This window comes from Macadamia integrifolia, chromosome 5, assembly GCF_013358625.1.
Source record: "Macadamia integrifolia cultivar HAES 741 chromosome 5, SCU_Mint_v3, whole genome shotgun sequence".
NCBI classification, from domain to species: domain Eukaryota; kingdom Viridiplantae; phylum Streptophyta; class Magnoliopsida; order Proteales; family Proteaceae; genus Macadamia; species Macadamia integrifolia.
The window spans coordinates 26,813,384-26,840,772 of NC_056561.1; the positions used below are offsets into that span (position 1 = coordinate 26,813,384).

The 27,389-nt window shown below is 37.4% G+C and overlaps 1 protein-coding gene and 1 non-coding gene across 11 annotated transcripts; one reads left to right on the plus strand and one right to left on the minus strand.

The window, feature by feature from the left end:
* Positions 1 to 496: 496 nt before the first annotated feature.
* TRNAL-AAG lies at positions 497 to 577 on the minus strand. The gene has a single exon. It is a non-coding gene; the product is annotated as a tRNA-Leu (tRNA).
* Positions 578 to 4,656: 4,079 nt separating this feature from the next.
* Positions 4,657 to 27,240, plus strand: LOC122079268 (putative uncharacterized protein DDB_G0270496). Of its 10 annotated transcripts, none has more exons than XM_042645592.1 (17): positions 4,657 to 5,095; positions 6,498 to 6,608; positions 8,628 to 8,750; positions 8,854 to 8,934; positions 9,026 to 9,094; positions 9,183 to 9,280; positions 15,344 to 15,416; positions 15,685 to 15,759; positions 15,876 to 15,986; positions 18,017 to 18,059; positions 24,286 to 24,382; positions 24,767 to 24,869; positions 24,945 to 25,040; positions 25,175 to 25,207; positions 26,055 to 26,154; positions 26,524 to 26,608; positions 26,709 to 27,240. In XM_042645592.1, the coding sequence occupies exons 3-17, from the start codon at positions 8,637 to 8,639 to the stop codon at positions 26,833 to 26,835; spliced, it is 1,305 nt and encodes a 434-aa protein (XP_042501526.1). In that variant the 5' UTR covers positions 4,657 to 5,095; positions 6,498 to 6,608; positions 8,628 to 8,636; the 3' UTR covers positions 26,836 to 27,240. The 10 variants fall into 10 exon arrangements, with proteins under 10 accessions (XP_042501526.1, XP_042501531.1, XP_042501529.1 ...); XM_042645597.1 differs by having other exon boundaries at positions 8,896 to 8,934; XM_042645595.1 differs by having other exon boundaries at positions 8,628 to 8,741.
* Positions 27,241 to 27,389: the final 149 nt, after the last annotated feature.

Here is a 27,389-nt window from a genome sequence, read left to right on the forward strand (position 1 = left end):
TTTTTTTTTTTTAAGAACTGAATTAAAAGGAAAAAAATGACATGTTTCAACATTTGAGAAACGTTCCATTTGAATAAAAAAAATCATATGTCCCCGATAATTTCCTTAAGGCCAAAACCCTCTATATCTCCTTGAAACCTTGAAAAGCCACAACATTCTCTATCTCCTAGAAATGCTGAAGAACTGAGTGGTGAAGAGTCCTTGAAGAACTCTCACTCGATCCCTGCTCTCCCTCAACACTGCTAATCATTGGTCTCCCCCATCCCTGTCTAGGTGAAATTGGACAGAAAAACCCTTTTTCGTAAAGAAGGAATCTCGTACGATGCCCTCTCTCCCTCATCCCTATCTCGATGAAACTGTTTCTAAAACAGGTTAACAAAAACCATTTTTTAGGAAAAAAATGATTTTAGCACAGAAACATAAATTTTTTGTTTTGACACGAAACGTTACCAAATTCATCCTAATAATATGGGATTTGAAAAAAAAATCAGTTTTATGTTGAGAGTGGGATTTGAACCCACGCCCTTTCGGACCAGAACCTTAATCTGGCGCCTTAGACCAACTCGGCCATCTCAACAGATGAAAGAAAAATTCTAAAAATATTTTTATTTCATTATAGTAGTTCTTGGGTCATGACAACTAATATTTAAATATCCTCATAGATAGATATATCTATTTTGGATATCCTTGTGGGCCTCAATTGGAAGGCAAATGGAACGAGCATCTATTGTTCAAAAAATGTTATTCTTTTTCTTTTTGGTTGGAAAATGCAATGTTATTCTTCCGCTCAATGAATTTGGAGTATGACTTTGCTATTCAAAAACAAATTCAAGCATGGTTTACAACAACCCTCCATTGGACGAACGAAAGAAGTTGAATTTCAAATTGATCGATTGAGTTCAAGTTGGTTTGGAGTAGTATTGTGGATATAGTCCAATTGAAATTGGGGATGGAGGAGGTGTCTTCACTATCTCAGGTTGGGCGTGAGCCATGAGGTATTCGTCAAACCAATGATGAATTATGAGCCTTGTGCAGTGAGTATACCCTTTATTTTTTATACAGTGCTTTGATATTCAATCTTTTTTGTATTTAGGAAATAGGATTTCTGTGTGCTCACTTTTGGTGGGGTAAGGCAGTATATGACAAGAGTCAGTCCCTAATGTCTTGGGCTAAACTCTTCTGGTCAAAGGCATTAGGGGGAGGTTTCAAGGGAGTGAGTTACACAACAAGGCTTTATTGGTTAAGCTGGCCTGGCAGTTGTTAACTGAGACAAACCTAATATTTAAGAAATAGGATTCCATTGTTATTTCCCATTTAAACCTAGACCGAACCAAACCTAATATTTAATTTTGGAAAAATATCTTTGCCTGTCTTGCACAGGTGACACCCAGACTGAGTGCGTATGAAAAGATTATTGTGCCTATGAAAAGATTATTGTGCCTCCCTTGCATGTGTGTTGGTGTTACCGGTGTCACATTGGCAGGATTCTTTTGCCCCCTTCCCCCCGCCCCCCTTTTATTTTTTTGGAGGAAATATCACACCTCTCCCTTGTACTTGGTCATAATATCAAGTCCCCCCTTTAAACATCACTCCCCTCTCCCGAATTTGAAAGATTCTATATATCTATCATCCCTATTAGTGAGAAAGGTATGTTAAGTGATGACATCACTATTACTCCATGTTCTTCGTAATACCCAAACTATCCTTAAGATGAATAAGGATTTGAGTTCAAAGGCATGATATTCAACAACCCTTCTTTTTCGTGAGTGAGTTTCAATCTAAACTGAAAACCCTAGAACCTTCCTATTGGTGTCACCTAGCTTTCAATTAAAGCTAAGGCTGCGTTTGGTAGTCATCCAGAAAAGCGTTTCTGATGTTTTTCCATTATATGGGAACACAAAAACAGAATAAAGCGTTTGATGTCAACTTGGTGTTTTTCCCTTATTTTGGAATGGAAAAAAAAAAAAAAAAATGCAGAACGACAAAACCTTGTTCCGTTATTTCTGTTTAGTTCCAAATACAAAAAAAATGAACAACTAGGGTAAACATTCCTGAAACAGTTTCACCAAACACCATTTTTTTTTTTTTTTTTAAACGACATTTTGACACAAAAATTGAAAATTATGTTTTTGACACGAAACGTCGTTTCTGGAACTGAATGATTACCAAACATAGCCTTAGAGTTGGGTTGGAGTTCTTCCAACTTGAGCCCAACCAAAACCCTCTCATTCTATGCTGACAGGATCGATAAACAAGCTATTTTCAAGGGCTTTGATCTTTGTAAGTAAATCCGCTACTTGGATTTGATTCTCTTTCTAAGGTTGAAATAAAGTTGATGTCTATTGTTTATCTTCATCCCACACCAAGGCTGAAAATGTGTATTCTTCAAGTCGTTTTGCATTAACTGGTTCAATTAAATGTACATGTAGCACAACAGTCTTAGGAATTCAATTGAAATTCAGTTTAATTGAAAATAACATGCTGAAACAAATAAATTTTTTTTGGTAAGGATTTATAAAGAAATTACAACTTCACTAAGGCACATGTTCCCCCCCCCCCCTTTTTTTTTGTGTCGAGGAACGGAAAAATGGCCTTGATTCCATTTGATAAACCCTGGTTGTTTCACCCGTCTCTATAGGGGTGTCAAAACTTAGCCTGAACCGATAAAACCAATTGAAATCAATCGATAAAACCTGAATCGAATCAAACCGATCCTTACTGGATTGGTTTTGGATTGAGGTATGTTGGGACCGGCTAAAAATCGGTCTAGACCAAACTGACCAATAACCAAACCGAATGAAACCGATAAAAAAATAAATGAAGATGAGATTATAAATTGGTGAATTAGCCATCCATTTTTTACAATATTAGTGAGCAAAGTTTTTATTGTAAGAGGAATTATTACAAATCATTGAATATTAGGTTATGAATAGAGAAATTGATTTGTAAATTATAATAATGCTTCCATTGATTTCCTCGTTCACCATAGAAAACTAGTTGGATAGCTAATTGAATGATTAGATAATAGGGTTCATTTTGTGATTCCAATATTAGTTATCTTTTTAGTAATTTGTTATCCATTGGTTTCAGTATTAGTTATTTTCCCCTTACAACGATAAACCATTATTTAATCATAAATTTAAAGTGTTTTTTTCATCAAATCTTGTCAATATAAGTTATGAAGGTAAGATTCATTATGGTTGAAGCCCAATAATAAAACCGATCTAAACTGGTATTAACTTGATATTAAAAAACCAAAATAAATCGAAACCAAACTGTACTGAAACTGAAACTGATTGAAAACTGAAGTTCCTTAATAAATTGGTTTTGGTCTCCCTCATTCCTAGACTAAAACTGATTCAACCAGACTAAAATCGAACCGAACTATCCAATTAACACCCCTACGTTTCTAGAAACAAAAATCAAAGGTTGTGTTTGGTACTAATCCAAAAAAAAAAAAAATCATGAAGTTTTTCCATGGAAACAAAAAAATAGAATAAAGTGTTTTTGTGTCAACTTGGGTTGCATTTGGTAGTCAAGTAATAAAAACGTTTTTTGCGTTTTTTCGTTTTATAGGAGCAAGAAAACGAAATCTTCTATTTGATGTCTACGGTTCATTTTCACACATAAATGGAAAGTTCTGGTTTTGATTCGAAACATTATTTCTATAACAGAATAAGTTGCGTTTGATAGTCATCCGAAAAAATGTTTCTACCGTTTTTTATTTCACAGAAATAAGAAAACAAAATCTACAGTTTGATGTCTTTTTTTTGGGTAATTTATAACACCACCCCCTAGAGAATGCCATTATTATAAGAATACCCCATCTAGACAACAGTGCCTGATCTCCAACCCAATTCGTCGGATAGATGAATTCTGCTATGCTAGAAGAATTTTTAGAAAGAAAAAAAAAAAAGAGATTATAGCCCTTCGCCAATGCTTTGAACGATCGCGGGTAGATAAGCACCTCTCAATATCATCTTGATAAGAAAGTAAGCCAAAAGGAGAGGTTTCCTCCCATTCCGTGTTTGTCCAAGAGATGGCAAGGCCGTGATGCCAGATCCAGATAGTAGAGAGACAAGCTAAAAAAAGTGAAGAAGGTGTAGGAATCTTTGTTGTTGCCGTCGTCGTCGTCGTCGTCGTCGTCGCGTCGTTGTCGCCGTTGTTGTCGAGTAGCTCGTACTGAATATTCGAGGAAAACTTGGATTTTAGTGAATAGGGAGGGTATAACAGTCATTTTAACTATTTTTTTAACGGTAACTGACAGTAAGAGATCTGAGTCTAATTTGGTAAAACAGAGAGGGTGTCTCTCTAATAGTGGTATTCTTTAGGGGGTGACGCTATAAATTACTCTTTTTTTTTTTTTTAACGAAAATATACGATTTAGAACGCCAAAAGTAGAACATGGGTACCGGGGTGGAAAAAAATCGTCTGTTTTTCTTCATCCATGTTTTTCTTGTTTTGCTACCTTCAGAAGGCGATATGTGGCATTATTTTAAGTGAACGACCAAGATTGCGTTAAAAACCAAACTAGATGTAATAACCTTCATCCAACTAAATTAATCTTGACCGTTGATGACACGTGTCATCATCTACAACTAGCAAAACACAAGAAAAACAGGGAACAATAGACGATTTTTATCCGGCTGGGGTAGCCTTGTTTAAAAAAAAAAAGAAAAAAAAAGAAAGAAGTTGAAGAGGCCACGGTGAACCCTTCTCTCCCGCCTTCATACATGCTCGAGGAAACCTTTGGACTCTTGAACCCTTCCCTTCCCGCCTTCATCCCTGCTCGGGTAGCTTCAGTTGTCACCTGCTTGAAGAACCGAGCCATTCCACTCTCGCTGGAACCCTATTTGGTAATTGGTGATACCCCGACACCCGCAAAAATCCCTGCTCGAAAAAGGAGTTCGGCTGCGTTTGATCCCTGCTCTCCCTTTACTCTACTCTACACTACCTTCGTTTCACATCGCTGTGAAGAAACCCCTAGACCCGACGATTTTGGCTAAACCCCTCTCAACATCGGTAGTGCAAGTCGGCTGGAACCCTTTTGGTGAAATTTCTGCTCACCATCTCTGTCGTCTCTCAGATCTTCAAGGTACTGAAATCGTCTCAGTTCTTTTGGTGAAACCCCTCTCAACAATCAAACGTTTCGGAATATTTCTACCCTCTCTTAACCCTAGAATGTCTGAAATTTCAATTTTTTGTTCAACTCCTCTGCAGCAGGGACAATAGCACACATTATCAAAACTGAAGCTGTTTTTTGTTTGATTGATTATTGCTTTTCAATTATGTTTGAATGCTCTGTGTTCCACCCTCAACTGGTATTGGTGATATGTTTTTTTGATTATTGCTTTTTGAATGCTCTGTATTGATGCTCTATTCCTACTGAGTTCATAGATAACCGTTAGCGGATGCACAAACCCAGGAGGACAGAAGTAATATGGTTATAGCTGCAAGCGCAACCAACTGATTATGAAAACAGGAAAAAGATACATTGATAAGGGAAGGTGGGAACTAAAGACATAGGTCATAAATATGATGTAGCTTACTGGAATATGAACATTTTTCTGCCCTTTGATAGGGCGTGAGCAAACAAAAAAACTGAATTGCATCTTTGACATTGTATTGGTGGTTGCATTGTCTAGCATCCTTTCACATTGAGAACTAAAAAAACTTTATGGACTTGTGTGTTTGTGTGGGTATTGTTACTCCCTATGGGAGTATAGATGTTCTTGTAAACTGAATTGCATCATTGTATTGTTGGACTATTTTTGTTTGCAAGTTTCCTATGCTAAAGGTGTACTTTATTCATGTTGTAATGAAGGGTAGGGTGTAAACTTGTTGGATTTAAAGTCTTTTCAGGAGCATTATTTTGCTTGTATCATTACACTAAGATAGTATGCATCTTTGGAAAGTTGTGTTGTAGTACTAGAGGGAATTATTTATTTGTGCTATAATGAGAACAAGGATTTGCTTTCAGTCCATGGAATTGGAAGCTATTACTTGGAGAGCCTAAGATACAATGCCATATAAGGATTTGAATCTCGGGAACCGGATCCATATCCAAATCTATATCATCCTGGATTGGGCAAGGTATCAATCTGGTCGATCTGATACTGATATCATTCTATCAAGAGAGAAAAAAAAAAACTGCATAATAGGTAATTTCAGGCTCAACAAAGACCCATGATTTTAGGGTTTAATATAGTTTAGATTTGGATTCCATTAATATGGGTTTACACTTATTCTGTTTGGTTTGATTCGATTCAAACCGATGATTTTTATCTAAAATCAAAATAGAACCGAACCAAATGAAATTTCATTATTCAAAATCAGAATTGAACCAAATTTTTTTTTCCCATTTCAATTCGATTCAATACGGTTTTAAATGGCCAGTTCCGGTTCGGGTTATTAACCAAATTGACACCTATAAGGCTATGACTTCTCTCTTGCTATTTATTTCTGACTTTGCCCTGAATGCGGCTAAACCCTCTCAGGTCCAAATAGAGTTCGCTTCAAAACGCTGTGCCTGCAACACTCTACCCTACTGCCATTGCTGCTAATCGAAGGGAGGAAGATAGCAGAGAAGAAGACGGTATCTCCTACAGGTAGCTTTTCTTTCAACTCTCTTTCTTTCTCTGTGATGTCGATTGAGTATTTCAGCTACTTATTTCTGTGCCTGTGTATACTACTAGAACTTTAAATTCTGTTGTCTGGAATTTAAATTATTGATTGTGTCATGATCTGGTTTCTTGTTTTCAACTGCTTCTTCTGTATGAATTTTAGTTGTGCACCCAATATTTGCCTTATTTTTATTCTATTCCTGTTTGTTCTATGAACATGGTTCCCCCCTTTTTCCCCCCCTCTTAATTTAGGCTCTCTTTTAGAAAGAAACATTATTACAGTCCCTCATTGGCTTGTGCAAGCCAAACTGGAGGATCTGAGAGAACTACACTTTAACTCTTCGATCACACACAATGTAAACTAGTTTAAATGGGTTAAAAAAAATGTTGCAAAAGATACATCATTATCTGTCTTTCTTCCCAAAAAAGCACCTGCCTTCTCAAAGAACCTCTACTAGATCTCTTCGTTTGATCAAACTGCCTCTTATAATCCAAAAGGCTTGCTCAAGGAGCATGGAATTGGATTGAGTATTGTCCACCACTTTCCTGACACCTATTGGCTTTCTAATCACATGCTTTTCTTATAAACTTTGAGTAACGATTCCAAAAGCTGTTTGGGCAGATAAGATTTTTTTAGCTCTTTTGCTTTCTTTGCTTGGGGTGGGGTTTCGAGGAAGTTGGGCTGGGAGTGATCCTTTCGCAAGCAATACTTTCAGAGATGTATTTTTATGATATCATTGATTTTTGGGCTGATTTGAACTTTGTAATCTGTGAACTATGATTCTTGCATGGGAAAATGTACACTGGAGAAAAAAATGCCACCCAAAGTGTTCATTGCACGTACAACCAGTTGGACAACAATTTTTGGTTGCTTGTTGTTACATCAATCACTGTGACAAACTTAAGAACAACAGTAGTCCAACATTCCAAACTATTTGCCTTTAGCCCTTCCTCCTCTTCAGCGGGAATTGTTGGGTTCTGGGGAAACTGCATTTCTCAAAAATGCAGTTATCAACCTCACAGAGCTCCAATGGAGCAGTTCCATCATCCATGGCTATCTCACCGGATGGCGTCATTGGTCTCACTATTATCTTGTTCACCTGTGCATGGAGACGAAGATGTTGAGATGGATGAGTGGCAAAACTAAGAAGGAGAAATTAAGGAATGATCATATTAGAGCTGGTTTGGGAGTAGCTCCGATACATGATAAGCTACGAGAAAGTCTTTTGAGGTGGTATGGTCATGTTTCACGGAGGCCTTTGAATTCTCCATTATGGAGGAGTGATTTGTTTCCGACTAAAAGAGCCAGCAGCTGACCTAGAATGACTTTAGGAGAAGTGGTGAGGAAAGACATGCATAGCTTAGGCCTTTTGACCTTGTATCACGTACAACCTCGAATAGAGTTGATTTGAGGGCAAGGATCCATGTACCTGACACCATTTAGTTGGGATAAGGCTGAGTTGTTTTTGTATCTTGTTCACCTGGGCAAGAGCTTCGTACAATTAGCTTCTTTCTTCATTCTTTTTTACCCTTGTTTTACATTTACCACCTGAGAGTAGTAAAATTCAAGAGAGACTGATTGATAAATGCTTATACCTGTTCATAAGGATATTTTTTTGAATTTTAAAAAACAGCGGGGAAGAAATTGCTCTCAATGTCTAGGGTGAAGTTTAAGGTTTGTGCAATTAAACTAGAGGAGACATGAGAAAGGATCTTCTCTTTTATCCTAACAACTCGAAAATTACTGAAATTAATCTCCTAGTTTCATTTGGTGAGATGACATCAAACTTGACGGGAATCAGAGTGAATCCGATCTGAAAGAGTTTTTTTTTTTTCTCTCTTGCCAAGACTTAATTTATGAACTTGAGCTCAAACGAGTAAAATCTGAGATTATTTATATATTCATTCATATATATTGGATTATTCTTATTTGTTTTCTTCATTTGTTTCTTAGTTTTGTAAATCATAAAAACAATGAATTTTGTGTGATTTGAATTTTGGTAGTGCTTCAAAATGGTGGTAGTTTCAAAGAACCCAAGACGAGCAGATCGATTACCCAAGAAAAAAAGACGACTGGATCACAAAATCTCTGTTTCAGAAGATGAAAGCATCCTGGAGGTTGAACTGGTTGTTTTGGCATACTTAAATTTATTTTGGATTTATTTTTGGATGTTGCATCTTTTCATGGATTTTCTCAATTTGAAGTTATGTTATGTTGGAGGAGAGGCAGGAACAGGAAGAACCTAATATTTTACATGATGCGGAAATGAAGGAATTTTCAGAAGACGAGAGTGACTCGGAAAATGAAACAGTTGTTATCCATATCTTAAGTGATTTCCTCCTATAATTGTTGTTGTTTCTCTACACAATGTTTATTAAATTCTGGTTTTTTCATATTGAAGGCAGAGGACAAGGAGCTGGAAAAAGGGGAGGAATTTTTGGAAGATGAGAGTGACTCAGAATATGAAACAGTTGTTATCCATATTTGAAGTGGTTTCCTCCTATTATTGTTGTTGTTTCTCACCATGTTTATTAAATTCTGGTTTTTTCATATTGAAGGCAGATGATGAGGAGCAGGGGGAAGGACATGGGAGCCGACAGGATACTGAGATGGAAGAACTTGAAAAAGAGTATTCAAATCTTCGTAACCAGGAGCTGTAAGATTTCTTACTTTTTTTTTTTTTTTTTGAAGAACGTAATAAATACTGACTTTGTAATTTCATTTCTTTTTTCTTGAAGCTTTCACTGGGAAGAACATGTCCTACTAGTAGTGATGTCCGAAAAAAACTCATGTCCAAATGCATGCTTACGGCTTTCCCTGTTGTGAAGTTCTTTATTGCTCGCTGTTTTTTTTTTTTTTTTTCTTTCAAATTGCATTCATCTTGACTACTTTGATAAAAATAAGTAGCAGGTTCAAGGTTCAGTTGTATTTGTAGAGCAATCATTAAGATATGTACACATATCTTATATAATGACATAAATGTAAATTTGAATTGAGGGTGTCAATATCTGAGTTTTAGAATCCATTTAATGCATCTTTTATCTGGATTTATGATGACATTCAATCAATTTTATCTAATAATATTGAGGGAGAAAGAAAGTTATCCACTTGCATGTGTCTTCGCCTAGACACAGGTGGGCACAAAAAGACTGCGCTGCCCCCGCCTCATGTGCTGAAGACGCCACCAAGTGGCCTCGCATTGGTCTGGGCACTGGCGCAATGCCACGCAAGCGGGTAGTGTTTTCTTTCCCTACTATTTATTAAAATAAAGTAGGAAGTTTTTCGAAGCTGATATTGTATTTGGTTATGCAAATAAATATATGAATAAATAGACGTGGATCTAGATAAGATCCAGATTTTCGGCTTGCTATTTACATCCTTAATCCTTTTGATGTATAGCAAGGAAGTCATCAATGACTAGCAGGCAAAAAAAGAAAAAAAAATACTTTTGACTTCTAGATAATAAACTCGAAACAGGTATCACACAAACGTCAACAAGCACATTTCTAGAGATCGACAGCTGTTTTCTAATTCCGAACTGAAAAAACCAACAAGGAATTACAAAGTTGAAAGAAGTACAAAAGAGCAATGAGCTACAACTCTCCTAGGATTTACTGCAAGTGCAGACTAGAACTGGAAGGCGCCAACCTGAAGAACAAGGATATAGATCAATGAGACCTCAATTCATTAAATAATCACAATACACCATTAAAAACTTTTATTGTCCTTTGCCTCTTTGCTGCTCTTTGATTGGCAACTTCTAAGTTGGTAAAAAAGAAGAAGAAGAAGAGAAAACTAATTGTAAGACTTAATTTCTAAGTTTGAATCCAAGACTCTTTCATGTATTATCTTATTGCGACTTTGGCAACTGTAGTGAGCACTTTGTATTTTTTTTTTTTTTTAAGTAATTCGATTTAAAGCTAAGTTTGACTCCTACTTCAATGTGAAGTTTTAAAACAGAAATTCAGCTGCGGCGTAGCCATAGTTATCATGGTGCCAAGGCGAGCCATGTTGGTGCCGGCCTAAAGGTCAAACACGCCAAGATCGAAAGCTGGTAGAGAATAGGGTAGGTGCTGGACAACTTGGGGTCAGATTTGGCTCGGTTCTGGTCCCGCTTTGTTGGTGTTTGAATGATGAAGGTGGTAATAGAGCAAATGGTGTTGGATAGTGATGGCTGAATGTTGAAGATAGTAAAACAACTTTGGCAAGCTAGAGTCCCACTAGTGCCCAGCTGTAGGATTCTCACCTAAGCCCATTTGAGTTGCACAAGAAAATACTCGGATTGATTCGCCGTATAGTAAAGACAATATAGACTTTGACCAGAAAAAGCCCGGCAACATGTTGTTCTTTATTCTGTTGGGGAGCAGCTGCTAAAGGAAGAGGAAGACTGAGTTTACATTTCTATTGTTCACTTGTCCGAAAGCTGCAAAGATACGGCTCACAACAAAACTGTATCTTGCGAGTCACCTCGCACTCAGCTATCAAACTACTGCGCCCCTAACAGAGTCAAGGCTATGGTGCTCTACGATCAGCTCGACCACCGGGAGAGAGTGGTCGTAGATTAGCTCGATCACTGGGGGAGAGTGCTCGTAGGAAGAGCTGTAAGGCATTCCTCTGGTCTCACTAAATCTAGCCGAGCATCCATCAAACCGTACTAGTAAAATTCTGATATTCTACTTTCCGCCTTTTGGAATATGCTTTCTGCCATCTTTACCCAAAACAAGTCTTCTTCCTTTAGCCCATTCCCATTTTGGGCGGAACAAATGCTTCTCGCAAGCTCCATTCATGCCCAACCATCGCACACAAGAGACAGCCCTTCGTGTCTCTAGGGTGGTCTAGTGAGAGAAAGTGATCAAGCAAGAATTGCCTATATTTGTTGATGCACTTTGTTGACTAGTGAAAGGGAATTAACCCTTGGGACTAACGTTGCCATTGGGGTCGCTCATCTTACTCTAGGGTAGCAGTCTCTATGAAAAGATGAGTGGTTGTTGATGAACACATTTATGTGTGAAATCTAGGGTAATAAAACATGCATTTTATATATTTAGAATGGAGCTACCTTGGATTTTACTCTATTTTTGTAGGTTTTGTATTTTAAAGACTTTAAGCATTATCGAGCGTCATATCTCTCCAACAACAACTACCTAGTGTAGTTGGTGAGCTATGGTGTGCAAAATTCCCTTGCTCACCAGGAAGTCTCAAGTTCAAATCTCATGGTTGTTTTTTTTTTGGAGAATTTTGTTGAAGATTTTCTACTTTTCACTCACTTAAAGCACTAAGGGCATAGAGGGGATTTCCACATCAAATTAGAAGCAAGGAAAATCGTGGGAGGGGTTTCCTGCGCAAGAAGAGAAAAAAAAAGGAAAGAAAAAAAAAGTGGAGAAATAAATCTTGTCCAAATCTTCTCTCTCCTCCACATCATCACCAAAAGATTGTCCAAATCACACAAAGCAAGAAGGAAAATCATCCCTTGGAGGGAAAAAAAGAAGAGAAATAAATAAAAAAAAAGGAAAGAAAATAAGCAAAAAAAAATTATAAGAAATTTATTCAAGTTTATTTCTCTCTTCCACCTTAGCACTTTTGGTCTCAAAAGATCTTACAACCAATTGTGGATTTCTCCCTTTTAGGAAAGAGAAATTTGTTATTCTACCTCCCCATTCCCTATAAATACAACTCATGTAAGAGGAGGGGGGACAATTCATTCTTATTCTAGGGTTTTTTTTTTAGTTGCTTTATCTCTTTCTCTAGCTCTAGTTCTAGGTTTATGCTTTAAACACTTTTGTAAGTTCTTTTTATTCAATTAATGCAAGCACTTTTGTTTTTGATTTAGTCTTTTATTTTTATTGTTTAAGCAATTCAAGTTGTAATTTTCAAGTTCTAGTTCTAGGCTTAGTTCTAGGTGACAAGAACAGACTATGAAGCATGTCTTTCAAGTTCAATTTATTTTTTCTTCAGATTTGTTTTCTCTAGTACTAGAAATTTCAGATTTGGTTTATTCCAGATCTGGTTTTTAGTACTGGTAGTATCTCAAATCGATCAAGTTTTCAGTTCAAGGGTTGAAGTTCAAGTAGATAGGCTCCTTCAATAGTCTTCTCTCCCCCCTCTCATTCCCTCTTCTGACTAACCTTTCTTTCTTAATTTAGGATTTTAATTTCAGTCGTTACATTATTGCCATCCCTTTCCCCTAAGGTTCATGGCTAGTGTATGTGTTGGCTTTGCCCCTCCTAGCCATAGAACCATCAATTTATTGCTTTTATTTTAATTGTCTCCCTTTCTCTAAAGCCAAGTAGAGTAACCCTTGTAAGAGTGACTCTCTGGTCAAGTAGGGAAGCTCATATTATGATGCATCCCTCGGGCTAAGTAGAGAAACCTACTTGTGAGTCTCTCTCTAGCTTTATCCCTTTCTTTTACTTTATTTTTATTTCAGCTTTTATTTTTTCCTTTATTATTATTTTTTTTAATTGCGTGGGTTGTTTATTTTCAGTTATTTATTTATTTAATTTTAATTGCGTGGCTTGCGTCTTTAAATTCTTAGATGACGACTGGTTAGGACGTTATTTTAGATACATATGTTTAGGACGGTAATTAGAATTAGATCACAACCTTTAATCAGTTCACTTTTGCATTATTAAAAGAAAAAAAAAATAAAGTGGTTGCTCTCCCTGTGTTCGACCCGTAGCTACATTGATCCGTACGCTTGCGGTTACATTTTAAAATCTCAAACAGTTGTGCTTCACTAGCCAAGTACATGCACCTACAGCTCTATCTACTAGTGCTTTCTTCGATCCTTCCAGGTCAAGACCTTGGTTGTCTTTGAGAGCAACCAGGATTTGCATTATATAGAGGTGCAAATCTTGAGTACAACACAATAACATTGAAGAGACTCTTAGAATTCCGAAACCCCTTTGGAATTTCCTATATATAGATAACAAATCCAAGACATTGAAAACTGTTCCCAATACATAGAAACTGTTAATGGAAAGGCACTTAATGCTACCTTGGAAGATGTAAAGGCATATGGACTATAACTAAACTAATGAAGTGAATCTCGTTTTTTTACTTTTTACCTATATTTTAGGTCCATTAAAGTGGCCTGTTACAAAGAAAACTCATTGGATCAAGGGCCCAACACCTACATAACCCAACCCAAGGCTTATTTCCAATAAATAAGCCCTTTAGGTGACTTATTTGCATCACATGGTGGTGGGAAGCCACCTTGAAGCCTAGGTGAGGAAAAGTGGCCAAGGCGAGCACCATATGTTATATCCCAGGCCATATTTTCTAGACCCGTGTCATCTTATGTGTAAATATATGTATAATGTAGGTTTATAAAGATCAAAATATAGAAGATAAGAGGGATAAAAGTGAAATTACAGAAATTTATAAGGCTATAAATAAGAAGTGAATCAAGTGATTGAAATTTATAACATGTGGAGAGCAAGATCATCAGGTTTTGGGCCTGGGCTGGTCACCTTGGACCTTAAGAGGTGCTTTCATGCTTTGACAACCATGAGGTGATACATGGACAAGTTTGAGCCTAGTACTCTGCCAGTAGTTGGCCATAACCACCCACCAAAAAGAGTTTGGAATTGTAAGACTTTTATCTTGTTGAAAGGATAAACCTTTAATCTTTCAAATGGCACTAAAAATCACATTAAAGTGGTAAATCCTGACCTTTAAAAGTAATCTGAAGACAAGAGAAGGAAGTAACCCATATAATGACTTGAGAAGAAAAACACCTATAAAAATCTTTGCATGTTTCGACCTCCCTTGAGTTGAATGTATATATTCCAAAGAAGAAAGGTCGCTTGTATCTTGAGGTACTCCCTCATCATTTATATGACTAATTATGCCTAGTCATTACATTTGCTCAGTTTAATGACAGGTAGTGCATTCTTTTTTTCTTTTCACTTTTACCACGTGTTGTTCATTGCTTTACTCAACTCAACCCAGCCTTATCCCAGCTAAATGGGGTCAGCTACATGGATCTTACCCTCCAATCAACTCTGTTCAAAGCCTTACTTGTTACAAGGCTTAAGCTATGCATGTCTTTCTTCATCATTTCTCCTAGAGTCATTTTAGGTCTATCACTGACTCTTTTGCTCCTTCAATATGAATCAAATCACTCCTCCATACTGGTGCATCTAAAGGCCTCCATTGTTCATTGGTTTACTGAAGGAGATGTACCGCGGTATTGCAATAAAATGGAATATTAACGATTTTTTATTTCTTAGATAACATTACTTAAATTTCTTGAGTTGCATTATTTTAGCTTGGTCCTGGGGTAATGATTGACAACCAGCATCATATCATGGTGATTATACAGAGACAAACCATTAGCATTCATATAGGAATATTGTAATGGATGAATGTGTTATTGGAAAATACCATGTATGAGTGCATGAGGTCTAGGTTGTCAAATAGCAAAAGTTTCAAACCCTGGTAGTTGACACCTGGATGCTCAGCTCCAGTAAGAAATTTCCGTACTAAATTTTTTGTATGCATAATAACTAGCACATTGTGGTTTATGAGAGTGAAATGAATGAGGTTTAAATAGCAACTATACCATCAGATGTTACTCAATATGTCCATACCCAATTTCCAATTTTGTTTGCTTCGAATTGGTTAAAAGATTTATAAGTGATGAATTGATCACTTTTGGTTCTCATAATACGTTATTTATGAAGTATTTGTATTTTTTCCCTAATTATTTATGCAGAGATCTTTTGAAGAATTTGAAGCGCCATAAAGATGATGATCTTCTGAAAGGTCAGGCTGTGAAGAATCAGAAGGTATGGATCAACCTATCCCAGTGATAGTAACTCATCAAAATCCTGTCTCAATCTTGATGTTGACATGATATTTTTTGACAATGTACCTCTTTGCCTTTCACTTACTTTTGTGCATCTGTTGGTGACTTGCTCTAGTTTGGCTTAGAGTTCTCCTTGAGTATTAATTTCATTTATATGCATGATTACATATTGTGGAGTAACTGACATCAATCTACATTCTAGTGTTGCATTGTTAGTAATCCTATTCTACTTGTTTCCTCCCCGAAAGGTTCTCTGGGACAAAGCGCTCGAGTTAAGGTTTCTGCTGCAGAAAGCATTCTCAAGTTCAAATAAACTGCCACAGGTTTGCTTTGGTTGTGACCCTTAAAAAGGATTTTCAAGCATTGACCTTGAATTGAATTATTGCTTTCTATTCTGTTGTAACCTTATAGTCATTGAATTAATGAAAAACTTCTACAGGAGCCTCTTAGATCTTCATTCCTTGGGACAAATAAAGCAGTTGATGAAGCATATTCAGAACTTGTAAACTCATCCAAGCAGACTTTGGATTCTTTGCTGGAACTCCAGGAGGTACAACTCTTCCAGGCATTGATGCTTTCCTGCACCTTGATGTCAGTTGGTGCTTCATAGGTTTTGGGTAACTTTATAGGCAGTAGATGCACCTATTATTATGTAAAATTGTCATTGATGTGGATCCAGGTTCCAAAGACTGAAATCGGATCGCTTAGGGCCCACAATAGAGTAGTAAACTCAAATAATAAGAAGTAATGGCAGTCCTGTAAATAAATAGAAGTTTTAAGGGAGGTGGCAGTTTTGTAATTAGGCTGAACTTATAGAATTAAGCAATGGATTCAACAATCGGCTAGTAGCAAGGGTAGTTCAAGAAATTACAATTAGAGTTAGAAAAAAAAAGAATAATAAGTGAAGGGGGGTATTATGGTCAAACCAGGGGGGCTAAATGCCCTAACAGCCCATGATGCTTCAATCTTCTTCTTGTCGTGAGACCCAGAAACCAGCAGGAAGAAACTTCAGATGGATGGAACTCCTTCGATAGGCCTCGGTTTGGTCTGAACTTCCAAACAAAAGTTGCCAACTCTAAGGTCTCTTGACTCCGATTGATACGCACCTCAAACAGGAAGCAAGAGGAACTGTACTGTCCCTGCAACTCAAGCCTGGCTGAAAAAGGGGAACCAGACCTGCAATCGGTTGATTTGTTCACACAGAGGATGACTTGGGGAAAGGGACTCCAGGGTTCTGATTGCCTATGAGGTTCCTACAGCCCACCCAAATCTCAGGGTCAATTGATTAGAAACCAAGCTTCAGTGAAGTTTCCTTTCAGATCTGCTACTGTCGCCCAGAAGAGAGAAAAAGGGCAGGAAAAAAAAAACAAAGAAGAAGAAGAAGAAGAATAATAGAAAAAAGATGAAGAAGAAAAGAAAGAAGAAGAGGAAACAATGAAGAAGAAACAAGAATGGAGAGGAAGATCAGAGAAAGAACTTCAAAGTGGGAGAACAAGCTTCTCGGCAGCCATACCATTCATTCCAAAAATTCAATTCTTCAAAACTGTTCATTACTAGAGTATTACATGGCTTATAAAAGAAAACTCAAACATCAAAATGGTAACTAATTTAAAATGGAAACTAATATAAAATTAGAAGCTAAATAATACCAAAAGAAATTGTTTCTAAAACCAAAAGGAAATCAAATCAAAGGTAAACTTTCCCTAGACCCATCGCCCAACTGCATCAGTCATCAACATTGTCTATGCAGCTAGTCAATAACTAGGTGTTTGGGCCTCTGTATGAAACCAAAAACACATATGATACGTAAAATAAGTGGTGGTATCGCATATTGATCTTGACACTGACTGCAAAATACAGTGAAACTTCATAGTATTAAATACTAACAAAATCCATGAGAGGGAAATATTTGTTTATTGAAGTATTCAAAAAAAAAAAAAAAAAAAAAAATTGTAAATGGTAAAACAAAATTTTTTGGGGCTCAATGACCAACAAAGCGAGAAGTTTTATGTTTACAAACTTACAAATTCTTGTTTTGGAAGAATGACTCTCAAAGTATAATAACATACTATAGTTTGTTTTTATTCCTTTCTGTAATATGACCCCAAAAGAGTATCAAACAACGTTAATAGTACTAGATAATGTGACACACATACTTGTTAAGACATCACCTAGGTTCCACCTAGGCGACAAGGTGGGCCTTGTTGCCAAGGAGACCATTTGCCTTATGTATCAAGGTGCTAGACCCAGAAGATGAAGCAAACATACCTGGAATATGGAAACACACCTGAAAATATGCCGCTTTCCTAGAAACCAGTGCATATTTATGATACCAAGAGAAAAAAAAAAAAAAGAATTTGCATGATATTTATTAATTGTTTCATTACTTAGTGAACTACTAGATCAACTAGTGAGTCAATTCATAGATTAGTCAGATGAATTCGATTAGAGACTCCCCCCAAAGTTACTAGTCTGTTGACTAGCTCATGTCTAGTCAAAATCCTTCGACAACTATCATTGCCATTGGTATTATGTTGCCGCTGTCTTGGTGGCTTACCTTTTGTTTCCTTATTCTGACAGGTTTTACTTGAGAAGAATCCTTCCATTGCAGAAGCTACAAATGGTATGGCCTGAAACTTTTACATAGTTTTCTCTTACAAAACTTCTGAGTTATGGGTTATTCTCTCTGAAATACTCTGATAGATTCATAGACTCAGGTAAGTTGGATGTAGTATTCCAAACCCCCCTTTTGTCAGATATTCTGAATGGAAGTTGTATTTCGCTGCCCCCGCCGCAGGGGGGGGGAGTGGTGGTGGTGGAAGGCTTTCAATAGTTTGTTTGACTGAATGGTCACTAAGCTGCGCTTGTACCTGATCTCATTTTTCCATATCGCTGATACTATTGCAAGAAGCTGAAGAAGATGAAGTGGTGGAACTAAAGTGTAACGCTATTACATCCAAAGCATCTTCATATCTTGATTTCTGCTTTTTCTCTTTGTTTTTTTTATTTCCTTTTCTTCTGGTGGTGGTTGGTAGGGTCTGTTTAGGGAAGGCAGGGTTGTTGAAGTTCTAATTGTTCAAGTGTGTTATGTTTTGAGAGTATGGCTCTTGGGTGGCTGTGGATCCTCTTTCTTCTGCTCTCATGTGTTTTTCCTGTCTTGTGTAGCTTTTCTTCTTTCCTTTCATCTTTTCTATTGCTGCCTAAAAAGTTAGTTTATTCTGATTCAGCTTCATTAGTTAGAAACATATCCAGAACCATTTTTATTTACATGGCTATCTGATCCTAATTTTCAGTTTTGGACTACGTCCCGTTGCTAGTTTTATAGAACTGTACTGTAATGTTCAAAGGGTTGCCAGAGCTCAATATAGAGTTGAATTGCGAAACAGCATCCATGATTCAGAGGGCATTGACATGGTTGGATCAGCATGATTCCCTATGGTAGCCCAAGCCGAGAACGAACTGGCGCTACCCATATTTTTTGGGCCAAATGGGCTTGGTAGATATTAATTTTTTCTCTATTGGGATATATAGTGTAATCTTCTTATTTTAGGAGATAACTACGTGGTTGTTAGTTTTGGTTTCCTATTTAGAGCTTCTAATTTTTAAGAGTTTATTTTCCTATGTATACATGTAACTCTATGATAGAAAAATCAGAGAATAGATTTGATTTGGAATTGGAGTTTTACTGTGGTGTGTTGCGAGGGCTTTTGGCCAGCTGTGTCTATCCTTCTATCCTTTCCCTCCCGTGAATTGTTATTCTTCCAACCATGTGGTGCGGACCATTCTTTTCCCTCTTTCCCTTCTTCCCTTCTGGTTCATACTCCGTCTCATGTACCCTGCTCTATTCTGTTTTGGGAATAGTTGCAGCTTCAAAGGGTGGGATCAATATCCTTCATTTATTCCCCCTTTGGCCTAAATTTTTTGTAGAAAAGTTATAAACTCAAGGGTGATTCAAAATGCTGAACTGGTGTCCGAAACCTACCGGGGTATTGAGAAGCAGAAAGTAGTACAGACCTGGTTCACTTCCTACTGCCAGGTACTGTTTCTGTTGGTTGAATATCCTTGCTTCCATTGAGGGGTTGTCCATTCATTTGTTGGATTCAAGAGGTCTAGTAGTCAGGGACATTCCCTTGAAAACGCATGTCCAACCATGGTTTCATGAGGGAGTCCATCCGTTAGCATGGCTGCTTTCCGCCTGTGTTGGCTGGAGGTTGAAGAAGGTTGCTTCCCCCCCCCCCCCCCCTCTCCATTTGGTTGTCTTTATTTTATTCCCCCACTTTCTTTTAATAGCCCTCCCCTTTTCTTTTATTCTTTTCTCTCTTATTTTAATTTTTGACCAAGTCTATTCACAGTTAATAAATATAATCCCCACTTTTATCCTTTCCTATTGAGTTACCCAATAGCCCTTTCAAATTCTGGTTGATCACAAGTTTGCCACTGGCCCACTACCCTTTGAAAACTTGTGCTAAATTATAGATTTCCACTCCTTATTACTTGGGTATTTGGCATTTGGGTGCCCATATTGAACCCAACAGTGTATTTTGGCCCTGGGATCGCACCAATCCATGTAGCTGACTCCCATTTAGTGAGATAAGGATAGTTGAATTGTACCAATTTTGTTTCATTATTACTGTCATTGTTTAGGTTTGATATTCTTATTCTCAGCATGTTTGAAGATGACCTGATGTTGTTTGTGTTAGGGATATGCCCACATTCCTATAGATGGTTTTGATGATAACAAACATATGAAGGTATTTCTCAATTTGCTTTCAAGTATTATTTTGTAGAGACTTTATATCAAAGATCGAATTTGATGGATGAAAGGAAAAATGAAGATTAAAGTCATCAAATGAGGAGTATTAGCAAGTTGATATCAATGCTTGAAGAAGGTATCCGATAGGATCCGACTTTATAAGATCAAGACCTCAAAGTATCAAAGCTTGAAGTGAATTGAAGTACATTTGAAGACATCAAGCATGCAAGGTCAACATGAGGACTCTTGAGGACTAGCTGCAAGAAGAATGGAAGACCTTATGGCATCGTTTGATAACGTTTCTGCTGTTTCTGTGTCTAGAAACAGTAGAAACGGCTTTTCACGTTTTTGGAAACAAAAACGGATTTTTTGGTGTTTGATAAACCTGTTTCTCGAAATGTTTTTTACAGACATAATGCCACTAAAAAACCCAATAGTATCATCGGATGCCCAAAAGAGAGAGAGGGTTTGGTTGCCTCTTTTAGGTTTAAATAGTTGAGAGATTTATTGGGCACACGATTTTTTTCCTCTCAAATTCATTTCTTGAAACGTCGAAACAAGTCGGACTTGTTTTGTCAAATTCGTTTCTAGAATTGTAAATAGGCATAAATTTTGATTTATGTTTCGAGAAACGGGTGAAATAGAATGACAACTCTTTCTGGGCTGTTTTTCCGTTTCTGGGAACAAGAAAACGTAGAAAGGGAACATTGTCAAACGGTGCCTAAGTGTAGCTCAATGTAATAGTGCACACATCATACACAGGCACTACACTGCATCTCATAATCATGCATTACATATTGCATTCTTTAGTTTATGTTAATTTAGAATGACCTTAGGATGTACCTTGACCAAGTGTAAAGACCTAAAAGCTGTTAGGAACATGTTAGGAATAACATGACTTAGAAGATTGCCGAGAAAACAGCAATGTCTATATTTAAGGGCATTTTGGCCAACCCTAATATAGGTATTAGGAGATAGTCTCTTCATGAAAGTTGTAGAGATTCAAGTTATGAATCCAACGTAATTGGAATCGGGTCAACCCGATGTCAGACCAGAAAGTTACAGCCAAAATACTGACGATAGGTCAAAATTACAGAACCTTATCAAACATTGGTTCTGGCTGAGCCTGTGGGCAGTCGACCGGCTGAAAGCCCCGGTCAACCGGCACCTGTCCAGACAATGTGTCCGGCTGACCGGTGCCAGTCCGGCTGGTTTACAACTGGCTCCAACGGCTAGTTTTGTCCAACGGCTCTTTGGTGGTTGACCGGCTACCGATGGAGGTCGACCGGTAGACCCAAAAAGTGATTGTTTGAGTGAGATTTTTTGCCTATATTAGCACCCTAATCTCACCTATAAATACCTCTAATGTTACTCATTAATTAACAATGAGTCCTTTGGAGAAGCATTATTTGAGCATTAGAAGTGAGATTGGTCTATACCATCTCTTGAGTTCAAGTTCTTTATTTTCAATTCAAGAGGAACTCAAGGATCTCTACAAGTCTTCATCTACATCTTGGTATTTACATTGCAAACATTAAGAAGACATCAAAGGTGCATTCTTTTATAACATTGTATTTCATTCACGCACCACACAAGAGGTAACTCTAAACCTTTCTATTCCACTTTAAATTTGTTTTTGTCCAGGAGTTGGGTTAACTCTAGAATTGAACATCTTATTTACACATTGATCTAGACCATACTTAGACAAGTGTGTAGGACCCTCTCATCCTTAAGAGATTGTAAGGACCCTCTCATCCTTGAAAGAGATTGTAAGGACTCTCTCATCCTTAAGAGATTGTAAGGATTCTTTCATCCTTGAAAGAGATTGTAAAAGATCCTCTCATCCTCTAAAGAGATTTTACAGATCCTCTTAGCCTTAAAAGAGTTTGTAAAGGTTTTCCTCCCTACCTACTTTATTGAAAGGGAAGAGCTAGTGGAATACCTTACAAGTGGAACTTGTAGGGAATGGATTAGACTTGGATTGAGTTGAACATTATAAACCTTGGTGTTGTGTGATTGTGATCATTTTATTTATTCCGCATTTTTTAATTTACAATCACACTAGAGATCATTAATTGAAAAGGTTTAAAATTCACTAGGATAACCTATTCACGCCCCCTCTAGGTTATTTCAGTTTGTTATGGTTTGCAGTATTGTCTTTCCATCCTGTTCGATTGGATTGGGCTAGGACACTGTAATAGGATAAATAATACACTGGGTGCTGATTGATACCAAAGGGGCGTGCAGCATGGTGGTTGGTGTCTTGCAAGCAGTTGTGATCTTATGTTAAAGTTAGACTGAAAAAACAGTTGGAAAAACAGAGGATACATAACACAAGAGGTCTCTGTACATAGAAACTTGTCATCTGGAGCAGTGGTGTGTTTCTTTTTGTAAACACTTATCTTGTGTTAGAGGCACATTAGCCTCATATATATATATATATATATATATTTTATTTAAGTTTCAAGTTTTCAGATGCTAATCCGACAGTTTAATGACTGTCTAAACTAAAAAACCATATTATGCATTTGACTATTTCAACAGTTAAAGGCTATCTCCAGTCCTTGGGGCCTTTTTGAGTTTGTATGGGATGTGCCCTGGTAGCTAGGGGTTCGACTTCCAGCCGTTCCAGGTTAAGTGGTTAATACATGACCGTGTTAGACACTCTCAGAGGAATAAATTAGTGTTACTTCTTTCTATCCTTTCCCTTGGTCACAGATTCCTTTATCATCTACTGTTGCTATCATCCATGATATAAGGGATCTCGTATCTTGTTGATGCCAGATCAAATAGCAGGATCTGCTGGTGGTGAGCTTACTTTTCTTATATCTCGAGGTATACCCAAGATATTTTATAGAGAAACCCAGAAAGAAAGTTGTGATTGATAGAAGTGAAGGTTAGCTGTATCAATCTGCTAGGGAGAGAAAATAGGATGAAAGGAACCCACTGGGAGAAGGGGTGGGGGGAAGAGGAAAGAGAAGAGATCACAAGGGGAGAGAATCGCCCAATTTCAAATTTCCCAAATCTATTCCATTTTCAAATCTGTGGGGATTGTGAGCCTTTACATGTATTTATAAAGCTGTAAAATAAAAGAAAATCAAAGAGTAGCTCTGACTCTCTCTCCTTCGTTGGCTACTCTTAGGAGTCCCTAACAAAACTAGTTAATAATGAAAGAGTTAAAAGATCCAACAGAAAAGAGAACCTTCTTTCTTTAACCAGTTTCTTTTTAAAATTTAGTGAGTGGAATTTCTACGTTTTAAAATCTAGTGAGTGGAATATTTGTATATAAATTTTTTTTTTCTTGTGTGAAAATTTTCTGTATCAGTAGAGCAAAAAGTGCCTGCACCGGTGGGTTTTTATGCTTGGAACTGCTAAGTTGGCTGGTCCATCGGGAGGCATTGGCTGCCTTCTATGAGATAGTTGGTGTTGCAGGGTTATCTTTTGCTGCACTTTTGATGCAGAAACCTGAAGGAGCAAATTGGCAGTTTGGGTTTGGAGAAATCAAGGCCAAACTGAAAACTAAAAGCAGCGAAATTCTAGTTTGATCTGAGGGTTTCTAACATGGGTGTAAATCTGTAATCATGTCTATGAGCTAACTATAACCCAATTGGGATTAGTTTAGGCTAAAACTAACGAGACATGTTACAATCTTAATTTTATTGCCTGCTGAGTAAATATACTTGATGACAAGACCTACAACTTCAATTGGTTGTATTTTCTTACCATAGCATTATGCTATAGTAGTATGCATTATCTGGAACCAGTGGCTACAATCCAAGCCAAATCAACATTGGTTCTGTCAGGTTCCCCTATCATGGCAGTAACCCTTGGAAAATTTATTTGTATCCCCAAGAGTTTTCAGGACTCAAGAACTTAGTGTGGATTTTTTGAGGATGGGATCCATGATTCAGATATGATTATGTACTCCCCCCCGTCTCTCTCTGTCTCTCTCACACACACACACACACTCACAAGTCACGAGACTCACAACCCATTATTGTGGCACCCAAGTCCTATTCTATATGAGAAAAATAGTGTTTCATATTTATAATTTCTATGCATGGAGATATATTGATATTATCTGTTTCTTATCAAGGGAACATCAAGGGATCTTCTAAGGATACTGAAGAATCTAAGAATTTGGATGTGGGGAGTGATGCCGAATGGTCACATATATATCAAATGCATCTGAGGTAACATGCTCAGTCACTGGATGCATGTTCTTCCAATCTTTCATTCTATGCTTGTCCTAGCCATTTTTTTGATTGCAACTTTTAGGGAGAACATAGACAGGCTATCATTTCTCTCTTGACTTGATATTGGTTTTGATTTTTGTTGGGTCGTATGGCTTTAGACATGGTTGAATGGAAAAGTAGAATTCATGTAGCCAATCCCGTTTAGTTGGGAGAAGGCTTGGTTGAGTTGAACTTAGTTATAATTTGTTACTACCATAGCCCATTGTTTTTTAAGTTGAAGTGCATTACTAATTCTTCATAACTTACTCCTGTTGCTATTTACACTATTTCACTTCTGCACACCTTTTGTGATCCCATATTCTTACTCTCCATAACTTGCAGAATAGCTCCATTTAGAAACAAGTCAATAGATAAATGGCAGAGAAAGACTCAAGTGACAACTGGTGTAGCTGCCTTTAAAGGAAATTTAAAAGCTTTTAATCAGGTGCATCTTGAAGGCTGGCTTACACATGGTCTTCATGAACTATAAGACTTACTCTTTTTCTTTACCTGAGTGCAGAATATTAGTGAACAAGTAGCTGATTATATGAGGAACCCACGTAAAATGCTTAAGAGCATGCAATTACATAGATCAACAGTGGGTGTCTTGGGATCTGTAAGTTTTCTAATCCCTCCCGAAAATCTGAATCTTTTGTGCTGTCCCTTGGAAAATGTATATGGTACTGGCTACATGTCATATTCTGTCTGAAATTATATCTGTGTCTAATTACTTGATTGTTGCTCCTGCAGGTCCCTGAGGCAGAAACCAATGTTAAGGAAAAGGTTGACTTATCCTACTTCTGTCAATGTACTTCAATTTTTTTGATTTGAGGGTCATGTGACGCTCAATATGATTTGAGCTTGTTTTAAAGAGTAGATGAAAGAATAGCTTTTGTGCGTGCAGTTATCTGTTTTGTTGGTCTATAAACATTCTGACATTGAAGGGAAATTGACTTGAACTTAGGAAAATGAACAATGCTTGGTGTTGTTAAAACAATTCTTGAAGCTGGGGAGAGTGGGGGGGGCAACTGTCAGCCATTTTCCATCCTTGATGGCATCCCAGCGTCTAAAAAAGTGTGAAACACTTGAGGCAACCATCAGACATCCCAGGCATTCCTGACGGAGTCCCAATGCCCCTTTAAAGAACTGATCATGCTTGAACCAATTGTTAAGTAATAAAAGGAAGCGCATATATTGGTGTTACCTACCTCTGCTTCATGAGATTTGCAATTGGATGACAGAGACCATCCATGTTGAAACAGCTGTGTCTGGATTCATTTCCCTCTGCTTACAGCTTTGGTCATAAGAATTTTGCTTCTTTTCTCTCATCAATGGTCATGTCTTCCAAAAATTGAGGGAAGTTTTGGAGTATGTGCTCCAAAAGGGCATACTTGAGTTTTTTTATGAAACTTTAAAAAAGATGAATTACCATCCTAGCATGAAGAGGCATTTTGCTTGAATCAGGAAAATGTTGAACATTGTATTGTGTTGCCATCTTTGTTTATTATTTGACTCTATTTCTGTTTTGCTTTTATGAATGTGCGTACAGATTTTTGTCAATAGATGCTCAACTCTTTTTATCCTTGCTTGGGCAATTATGGTATTTATTTATCTTTTTTACTGTCTTTAGGATGTAAGTGTGGGTGGAGACCCTGAGCTTTTGGATGATTCCGAATTTTATCAGCAACTCCTCAAGGAATTCTTTGAGACTTTTGATGTGAAATCATCTGGTAATGCTTTTTCTCCTGCACTTTCTTTTCACTAGAGAACTCTTTCCTTATGTACTCTTGTTAGTTAACTAATTATATGGAGAGGGGAGGGTTTCCAACAACAGTGTGGGAAGCCATTTCAACACCAGTTCTTTTTACACAGAAATATCTCCCATGCTATCTGTAGAAAACCTTTCTGTATGGGAGATCTCGTATACTTTGTATCTTCTATCATGTCACCTGGAGGTTGGGATGTCTGGATGGTTTCTCTGGGGTTGTTTCAGACAGTTCTGGAATCGCTTGGTGTCTTGCACTTGCCATAACTTAATAGTCAGTGGAGGCATGGATGGAGCACTAGTTTGAAACTCCGATTATTTAATTTTTCCACAGAGACCGCCTTATATGCTTTGAAGAGATTGCAAACCAAGAAGCGGAAGATTGTAGACAGGCGTGCTTCTAAGAGCCGTAAGATCAGGTTATTATGCAGCTGAGTAATGCCAGCTTTAGTAATGAGCGTTTTTAGTCTCTTCAGGGAGATTACTAAGAATTTTCCTTTCTCCTTTCCATCATTGTAGGTATCATGTTCATGAAAAGATTGTCAACTTCATGGCTCCTGAACCTATGAAGCAGCCTCCAATGGCACCAAAGTTGTTTGAGAACTTGTTTGGCCTGAAAAACCAACAGCCTGCTTCTGTGGCCTAGTCTACTAGTCAGGGGAGGATGACGGCAAAATTTTATGGGTGTTGAAATTGTGCGATATTATTTGAATTGATTTCAGAGCATACTGGATTCCGGAGAAAGGCCATTTGTTTTGCAGCAAAAGCTGGTGCACTCGCATGGCTGAGAGAATGCTTCTGCTAAGTACAGAGATAGCATCTACAGAGTAATTGATAAATGAAATGTTGTTTTCAGATGTGATTCGCGCTATCAGTTGGTGCAGTTAACTAGTCATTGCCTGGGATGACCAAATTCTAAACGCCACACCTCAATCTCATTCTTTGGATATGCAATAGAGACTCTGTTGGTTTATTCTAACATGTATCATGTGGCCAGTGAATTTCTTGGCTATCCTTATGCATAGTCATTTATTAGTGTATTCTGAATTAATGTGGTAGCCCTTAAATTTTGGAATTTTATGACATGCTATGGAAATGTAGATGATGTTGTAGAAGTCTATAGGAAAAAATTAGAACTTAATTTCAGGGGAGCTGCAATTACCGCACAAAGCTCGTGAACCCCAGTCTGAATAAGATGTT

What these genes read in the sequence shown, in the direction of transcription:
- LOC122079268 (XM_042645592.1), top strand. Translation starts at nt 8,637, where the DNA reads ATGGTGGTAGTTTCAAAGAACCCAAGACGAGCAGATCGATTACCCAAG. An exon ending in AATCTTCGTAACCAGGAGCT is followed by an intron (nt 9,281 to 15,343) that starts GTAAGATTTCTT and finishes TTATTTATGCAG; the next exon opens with AGATCTTTTGAAGAATTTGA. An exon ending in AGGCTGTGAAGAATCAGAAG is followed by an intron (nt 15,417 to 15,684) that starts GTATGGATCAAC and finishes CCTCCCCGAAAG; the next exon opens with GTTCTCTGGGACAAAGCGCT.